The sequence below is a fragment of the Limulus polyphemus genome, unplaced genomic scaffold, assembly GCF_000517525.1.
Source record: "Limulus polyphemus unplaced genomic scaffold, Limulus_polyphemus-2.1.2 Scaffold1234, whole genome shotgun sequence".
Classification (NCBI taxonomy): Eukaryota; Metazoa; Arthropoda; class Merostomata; order Xiphosura; family Limulidae; genus Limulus; species Limulus polyphemus.
The window spans coordinates 89,819-99,085 of NW_013666844.1; the positions used below are offsets into that span (position 1 = coordinate 89,819).

General features: G+C 33.7%; 1 protein-coding gene and 1 long non-coding RNA gene across 2 annotated transcripts in view; one reads left to right on the forward strand and one right to left on the reverse strand.

Moving 5' to 3' along the window:
- LOC111086594 overlaps nt 1-3,119 on the reverse strand; it is a 13,361-nt gene extending 10,242 nt beyond the window's left edge. The window contains exon 1 of the long non-coding RNA XR_002611341.1: nt 3,109-3,119. This is a non-coding gene — a long non-coding RNA (uncharacterized LOC111086594). The remainder of the gene's footprint in view (nt 1-3,108) is intronic.
- A 146-nt stretch (nt 3,120-3,265) lies between these two features.
- The window catches only part of LOC106462735 (RNA binding protein fox-1 homolog 3-like), a 173,427-nt gene continuing 167,425 nt past the window's right edge, over nt 3,266-9,267 (forward strand). Inside the window, exon 1 of the mRNA XM_022390062.1 lies at nt 3,266-3,686. Coding sequence (XP_022245770.1) covers nt 3,525-3,686 — 162 coding nt within the window. The 5' untranslated portion in view covers nt 3,266-3,524. The remainder of the gene's footprint in view (nt 3,687-9,267) is intronic.

The following is a 9,267-nucleotide window of genomic DNA, read 5'->3' on the forward strand; positions in this document are numbered from 1 at the left end:
GCTGTATTTGAGATCTGCCTTGACATTTAGTCCTTACGTTTAATGTTTTTTTTATGAGTAGGATCAATTTTGTTTTATTCACTAAAAAGTATCAATTTAGCTGAATAAGAGAATTTGGATCATTTATATTAATTTTTAAATAAAATAATTGTGTGTTTTTGGATATTTATGCAAAGCTACCCAAGGGTTATATGCATGAGCCATCCATAATTTATGATAGATGAACCGATAAACTAGAAGGAAGACAACTAATCAGCAGCACCCATCACCCACTTTTGTCTGACTGAAGGAAGACAACTAGTCAGCAGCACCCATCACCTACTTTTGTCTGACTGATTAGTGGGTTTAACCATCACCCTTATAATACACCATTGCTCCAAAGTGTGGCATGATTTTTTAACTTTTATTTTTGGTAACAGCACTTGGAAACTGGACTGGCACATTAATCATTGAGCCACACTTGGCCAAATAAAATAACAAATAATTATATAATGTTTTACATTTTTTGATCCCTTTGTGAAACTTGAAATTCGTGATTGAGGTGTGGAAAAGCCTTGAAGGTTACTTTTATGTTCTTTGATCAACAGCACATAAACACATCAGTTTTAAGGTAAAAGTCTTCTATTTACTGTGGAAAATGTAAGTGATTTGAAAACATGCATCTGACCACATGTTAACAAATCTAATGAAAATGGTAGTGCCCGTAAAAAAAGTTTAAAAAAACCCCAGAGTATTTGGGCCAGTTCTTCAGAAAATCAAATTAATGGATCTTCAAAATAATAATTGAAATCTGGAGTGCTTAATTCATATATTAATTTAATGTACACTATTTTAACAACGAACGTTAAATTTATCACAACAATCATTGTCGATCCATAGCTTTTAATGTATATAAAGCTTCATTGAGTAACCTTCCTCACAACTGAAGCAGCTAAAGTTATTAAAACATGAAACTGAAGTCTACTCCCCTGGTTAAATTTGTCAGTATAGTTACATATGGTTTTATGAATCTGTACTCAACCGTTATACAAGTAGAGCAGTGATAACATTTTGTGGTATAAGTATTTGATCAAATTCACTAAATTAGTTTTTTGAGTAAATTTATATATATATAATTTTTATTCGATGGAAATGCTGAAATGGTAATTCTAGCGACTATATAGAACACTATTAAACATGAGGGTAACAGTATTGATAATTTTCAGAACAAATTATATAATATTTTTGGAATGATTATTTTATTTACGTTATGTGTTATATTCACTGAGTAAAGACTGTTCCAGTTTTAGCCCCGCCTCAGTGGCACAGCGGCATGTCTGTGGATTTGCAACGCTAGAAACCGGGTTTCGATACCCTTGGTGGGCAGACCATAGATAGCCCTTTATGTAGCTTTGTGCTTAACTACAAACAAACAAGCAGTTCCAGTTTTAAATTTCATTCAGCTAACAACCTTCAACACATCATAAATCTATGGGTACGCATCTCATCATAGTAGTCGATACATATCTAGATATTGATTCCGCGATACGATCGTATCTAGATATAAAAGTATTGCCAACGGATTGTTACAAAGTTTGATAGTTTTGTCTGTAATTTATTATCTATATTACTAACATTGTCTTATTTAAATACTTCACACTTTACAGTGTTTTTCCAAATTCTCAGGTTTGATCACATAAATGGTAGCTGGCAAGAGAAGTAAAATAAAAATAAAGTTAATCCAATTAAGTATTTTCTAAACTTCTTTTTTGCCCCCCAGTGGTCCACCGGTATGTCTGCGGACTTACAACACTAGAATCCGGGTTTCGACACCCGTGGTGGGTAGAGCACAGATAGCCCATTGTGTAACTTTGTGCTTAATTATAAATAAACAAACAAACAAACTACTTTGGGCCTAGAAGGCAGCATATATTTCCGCATCGTTTATATATATATATATACAATTTCTGTTATTTGTGAACTGCATATTGTGAACAAACAAAATAACTAGAAATTTTGTTCCCTGTACGCAAAAAACGCAGACGGTTACAAATCCCTTTCTTTATTTGCTTGATTAAGAAGTATCGAATTTCACCACTTAATTTCATCACCAGAGTATTTATGTATCCCGAAGCGAAAACGACAACAATTGGAAATAAATGTGAAAAATTTATAATTTTTTCAGCACTTAATTATAAATGCAGATTTTTGGCATTCGGAAAAGGAACCTCCGAACATAATAAAGGCAAGCCACGCCATTTGTATTTATATAAAATTAAATAAAAATTATGTTAAAATAATAATTTCGAATGAAACGACATGTAAAAAAGTTTTATGACATGTACCATTCTGTGTAACATGTCCCAATTATCTGTTACAATATGGTTAATATTTCAGAATCTGTTCAATTTATTGATAAACCAGTTACATGACAAAAATCTTTATTCGTGATTTTCTGCTATTTTCGCCGCCTATAGGCAGGATTTGCTATAATTGTGACATGCGTATAATTTAATATATAAAGGGGTAAAAATCGAAACTTTTTTATCATTGAAGATAAAGACACGGACGAAAGGGTCAGCACAAGTGAAATCAAGCTTTATTTCTAATTTTATCCTTTTGAAACTATTTCCTCAACGTTAATATATCTTGCATGGAGAAATTAAAGTTATTGAGCTTTACACGCAAAAAACAAAAATATAAAACTCGTTACATTTTTTATTCGGGTAACTTATATTTAAAGCATTTAATTGCATTTATTAAATTCAGATTTTATTTTTCAAAACCAGTTTGAATTTTCATGTGCGTAGTCTTTACTAGTAGGAACTTTTCAACATTTCTTTAGCAGTATTCTTTCAATTTGTGACCTAATGACTTAAATATTGTAATATGGTTAAGTACCACAATCGCATGAATTTCTAAAACAAACATCCAAATATGGTTTTTAATTTCAGAGAGGTTATATCGAAAGAATATGGCTAGTTTTTCTGAATCCTAGTTTTAGTTAAATATAAAAAAAATGTACTTTCATATGTAACTGAAAAATACTTATTGGAATACCAGCTGGTGTGTACGTCGTTTTTTCTTTACGCGAGTATTAATACATCAATGGACTATACAATCTTTCACTCAGTATTTTATTTATCGAAATAAAATACTGATTGTTCTTTAAAAATCACAGATTCTTTCTTATTCAGTACAACTTGTACAGCTATTTTTGTCAGATTTACTTTGCCTAGATTTGAGATTGAAACGGTCAGTTTTAAATAGCAGACTATTTTTACTTTGAAACAAGCCGAAATATACGTGTACCTCTTTCTAGTTTTCTTCAAAATGCAACACTACTTTTACATGCTTGTTCTCTAAAACTACTTCTTAGTATTTCATACCAAAATATACAAAATAAGTGATACGTCTTTGAAAGAGTTTAAGGAGAACCCAGAGCATATTCTAACTAGTTATGCGTACAATGTCGTACATAGCATAAAACATCGGCCTGGGAGCAATCTTGTCAGAAGCCACCGTCAGCCGTCACGCTCTTCGTCATGGCAACTCGCTTGGTTAATGGCGGAATCGAACAAAACGAATTCAAAGACAAACCAAATGATGAAACAAATTCTACAGCAAAAGGTACCGTTAATGAAAATGAAAACGTACTAAATGGTACTGCAACTGATACGTCAATTCAGCCTATCACTGATGACAAGGTAAGAGGCTTAGGTGTTATTAGTTGTGAGGAATGATACTGTGTTGTGTCAAAAGCTCGGCTTAATCTACGCGCCAGGGCGCTAAGATAGTGTGGTGCGTGTGCAGTGCAAATCCATACGTGTATTTATGACCGTGGTAAATAACTAAAAAATTGTACATTAGTGCAGCTTTTCCGTGATGTATAACATGAGGCCATCTTATTATAATATTAGTCTATTGAAGTTTAATCATCCGATTTATTTAAAAATATAGATATGTTTCCATAAAGACACTAAGGTTAGGCTTAGTTTATCAATCAGGCGTATGTTTGATAAATTATAGTTATTTGTGATCTGTTTTTCTAATTTTAACTGATGCAATAAGTATAACAAAATCAGGCTTGATTTTCTCTTATATTTATAATGAAATTAACACAGAATAAATAATAACTTAAAAAAAACGACATTTAACATACGTATTAGCTCACAGTTAGGTCTAAACAAACTATATTAAATGAAGTGCAAACAAAAGTTGAATTTACATTTATATATTTACTTAACAAATACACACGTTGACTTGATGAAGTTGCATAAATAACGCTACTATCCATTTCGATTAAAAATTGTCTTATTTTTATTAAAATGAATCATTTAAATCACGCCGTTCAGATTAATAATGAACCAAACAATATTTTGAAGTTAACGTGGTTAAGAAACGAAACATTTCGCAAGTATTGATTTTAAGAAAACTGTTTTTTATGTGTACCTAAGCTAAGTCGGCGTACTTGATGTAAGTTGTATACTGTTTTTCTTTCAAATTGGACTGCGTTGATACTGTGACGTATATCTATTAAAAAAACCTCACAAAATGAAAAATACAGTAGATATATATGTATATAGTGTGTTGAAAATACCCACCAGTTAACACTTTGGACAAATATTTAGCTGGATAAGTTTACAAAGGTGTGGTTTGAACTGATTAGCAATGCAGTCAACAGTACATTATAAATAATTGGGTTAATGGTTATTTTTAAACAATTACATGCATTCATCGCTTTTTTCTGTAGTGATTTATTTAGCATGTGTTGCCATGTTAAAGGTAGTTAAAGTTATAGATAATTTCAAGCTAGTAACAACGTGTTTAATTTCCTGTATATATATATATGTCAACTCTGGGCCAACCCTTTTTGAAATAGACAATTTCTCGTTGTTTCACTTCACACCACTAGACATCTTAAGTTATTACCCAATAAATAAAAATTATTGAATTTACTTTTGAAAATTCCAACATCTGAAATATACCTGTTTATGTATTCATATTTCTAAAAAAAACAAACAAAAAAAACTTGGATTAAAATTCTGAGAAGGTGTATGGAGTGGCTATTTAATAAATTAAAATAAATAATTTCTATTTGACATAATAAATTGGAGGGCCGTTTACGCCTTGAGTTATTTTCATTAGATCAGTGGTCAACAAAAGAAAGAGAGAGACAGAAAGAAAACAGTGTCGTAGCAAGTATATATATGAATCATTTATATGTTCTATTATGTGTGATTAAGATTTGCTCCCGAACAGCTTGGTCAGGATACATAAAACCTTAATGTTTATATTACAGCTTGTTTTACTTGTTAGCAGATAACCTTGATTGTCACAGCTGAGAACATGAGTCATGTTTCTAGGACGACAACGAGGTGGGAAAATAAGCTCAATAACAACATTACCGACACCGAATGATATATTATACCTTCAGATACAGAAGGCTAAATGCTATTTATTTTAGACTAGCGTGTAGCCCGTCGAAAATGACGGGGCATGTACTATCACCCTGCACCCCCACCCCATAATATACCATAACCTCACATTTCATAGCTAACTAAAATAAATAAATTGTGCGAAATCAAGCTTCACCAACAAAGAGACAGAAAAGTTTGTTTGTTTGTTTGTTTGAAGTTAAACACAAAGCTACACAATTAGCTATCTGTGCTGTGTCCTTCATGGGTATCGAAACCCGGTTTCTAGCGTTGTAAATGCGCAGGCATGCCGCTGTACCACTTTGGGGCGGCAGAAAAATGCAGTCGAAGCACTCAAACGTCAGTAAGTATCTTTGTGGGCCAATCAAAATTAAGATCGTCCATGAAATGAAATGAATTCGTGGCGTATTCATAGAATAGTTACAGGTAAAAACCAGTTAGATTAACAACTTGTAATATGTAGAAAAGCCAGTGCGTTTTGGTAACACTAAGTTCCAACAATGGCTTTTATTTCATGTTGCTTAGCAATAAAAATATAACCTAATGTTGTTGTTAGTCTAGGTACTGAAAGTATAAAATGAAAGTGACAACAAAACTGGAAAAATGTTTGTTGATTTCTTAATTTAGAGTCTCCATTTATTAAAGAGTTTTGTTTTTAAATTAAAAACGTTGGTGATATAACATAAGATATCTTAATTCTTATACGGTTTAAGTTTAAAATTGAGTCGATATTTTTACTTTCATGATAAATTTTATGCACTTGGCTCTACGCTAGGTGATCCCACACTACGTCTTTACTTTAGGCGTGTGTGTCACGTCACGTCACGCTTGATTTCTTGAAATAGGAGTCATAAAAGCCAAAATGCATTTAACCAGATAGAATAGTTCAATTAATGTCTGCCCATTATGATTTTAGTGCCAGGGATGCAAGGGGCCGTGAATAGTGTGTGCCGTGAAACCTTATAAGTGTAGTGAGTGTTGGTATAATAAGAAGGCCTAATGTTTTCTTTAATTGTCCATGCTGATGAGCCTTCAATAGGCGAAACTGCAGTCCACGGCAGTGGGTGTGACCAATCAAAGAAACATTAGGCCTCTACGTCACTGATTCTCCTTTCAATTTTACAATTTGTGTACTGGAGAATGATCGCACAGTGATCGAAACGTCGCTCCCGTTCTAAATACAAATCTTTCTTACTGTAAAAGCTATAACTTGTAATAAAATATTCTAATTTTCACTATTTTCCGTAACAGTATTGGTTAGATGTATTAAATATTCTAGCCAATACTGTTAATGAAAGTAACAATTAAGAAATACGAGAGAATACTTAATTAGGGAATATTATTCGAATATAACCTATATAAAAGCCACTATGTCACGGATTCTACTTTCAATTTTACCTTTGGTGAAGTTGTGAGAAAAATCTGTAACATATATATGTAATCATTAAATACTTGGTCCGATATATAATGTGGAATAATGATTTCGACACGAGCTCTAACATTATTGAAATATCTAAATTATTTTAGATTACTTTATTGGTGTTTGAAAATGACTTAAAATTCCATTAAAAATTAGAATATTCAATACATCTACATTTACAGTCTTAAATTATTTATTATTGTACTTTTATTATAGAGACTGTTTTGCATTGTTAGCTGTGGAAGTTAAATATTGTAGCCCTTTACAATGGATTTACAACTGATATATAAATTTGAGAACATATACACGTAGGCTTGTTAAAATATAAACAATTTTAAATGTTGACATTTTGTTTTTTCAACTGAATGTTTATAAAAACTACCACGGAACAAAATATCCTCAGTTTTTTTAATTTCAAATATTTGACGTAAAAAAACGCCTTAACGTGTGTTATTTGTTATAAAAAATATAATAATCAAGCTGAGTCGTATGTTTTTGAATATCGCGCAAAGCTACACGAGGGCTATCTGCGCTAGCCGTCCCTAATTTAGCAGTGTAAGACTAGAGGGAAGGCAACTAGTCATCACCACCCACCGCCAACTCTTGGGCTACTCTTTTCCAACGAATAGTGGGATTGACCGTCACAATATAACGCCCCCACGGCTGAAAGGGCGAGCACGTTTTGTGTGACGGAGATTCGAACCCGTGACCCTCAGATTGCGAGTCGAGTGCCGTAACCACCTGGTCATGCGAGTAGTATGATAAATTACTTCAATACATTTTAACGATTTCTAAAGCTATCGTCCGTGATGCTGGACTTTTACTTTTCATAATTAACATTATATTTCATTTCTTGACTTTCGTGTTTATCATGTGGAGTTTTGCTACAGAAGATCGAAATTCAATCATGCAAAGGTTATTACACAAGCTTGTGCTTAAGGTGCAAGGTCAGAATTTTATGTAAGTGGGTGTACACCTGTGAAAGGTCAAAAAGGTTAAAGTTATTAAAGTAAAAACTCCCTACATAAATAAATAAGCATTGTACTGCGATTACTCCTAAATTAACTAAATAATGATACACTTACTATATGAAGAGTGTCATCGGAATGCTCAGGCTACTGATAACTTATATGCTGAACAGTTCTAAGTAGAACGTCATCCTTCACATCAGTTTATAGGAAATATAGGTCAGCGGCTGCGTACTACAGGCTCATTTACGTATAGACGTTATGCGTCTAAGTAGAACGTCATCCTTCACATCAGTATATAGGAAATATAGGTCAGCGGCTGCGTACTACAGATTCATTTACGTATAGACGTTATGCGGGCGGCACTTTGAACACAGCTATTGTTTGTTTGCCTTTGTATAATACTTTTAATAACTTACGGGTGAAAGTAAAGAAGAATATATAACAACATGTAACTGTTTGGATGTTTACCCCATCTCCATTTATGCCTAGAACTATTACTGTTGTGGAGCGAGGTTGGTGATTTATGGTTTACATGTTTCCTTCGTTACCTTTGCAATTGTCACTTTTGGTGTATGATGCGTACTACAGAAATTTCAACGGACACGACCTTGAATGACCTCAGTGATATTTTCATAGGGTAGGCCACAACTCCTCGTTCCATACCACTAACAGTTATTTTTTTATACCTCCCCATTTTATAATTATTTCATTGTCAATGGTCTTTCTGAATCACACGGTATATATAGATGTATATATTATAATACGAAAACGAACACTTGAACCAGGGACCAATAAAACATGGCTGCTTAAAAATTCATTTCGATGCCTGTTGTGGGGAATGAGCTCAACATATATGTAGTTGTGGGGCGCGACCCCCATAATCGAGAACACCATTAACGTATAAACTCATTCTGTTGTTTTTGATAAGCAACTCACGTAATAATGTATTCGATAACGTGATTTTTTTTTGTTTCACCAGACGCCGAGCCTTATACCTGGCTGGAGTCAGAAACCGAAACTGCTGAGTAGCCAGTTTGTTTGTTTGTAATTAACCACAAAGCTACACAATGGGCTATCTGTGCTCTGCCCACCACGGGTATCGAAACCCGGATTCTAGCGTTGTAAGTCCGTACCTACCGCTGTGCCACTGTGGGGGGGGGGGGGGTGGGGGCTGAGTAGCCAGAATCCGATTTATAGTCTCACAAATTCAAACTGTGCATTAATGACACTTTGGAATAATTTCAAACAATTGCATGATTATATTCTAGCGTTGTAAGTCCGTACCTACCGCTGTGCCACTGTGGGGGGGGGGGGGGTGGGGGCTGAGTAGCCAGAATCCGGTTTATAGTCTCACAAATTCAAACTGTGCATTAATGACACTTTGGAATAATTTCAAACAATTGCATGATTATATTCTAGCGTTGTAAGTCCGTACCTACCGCTGTGCCACTGTGGGGGG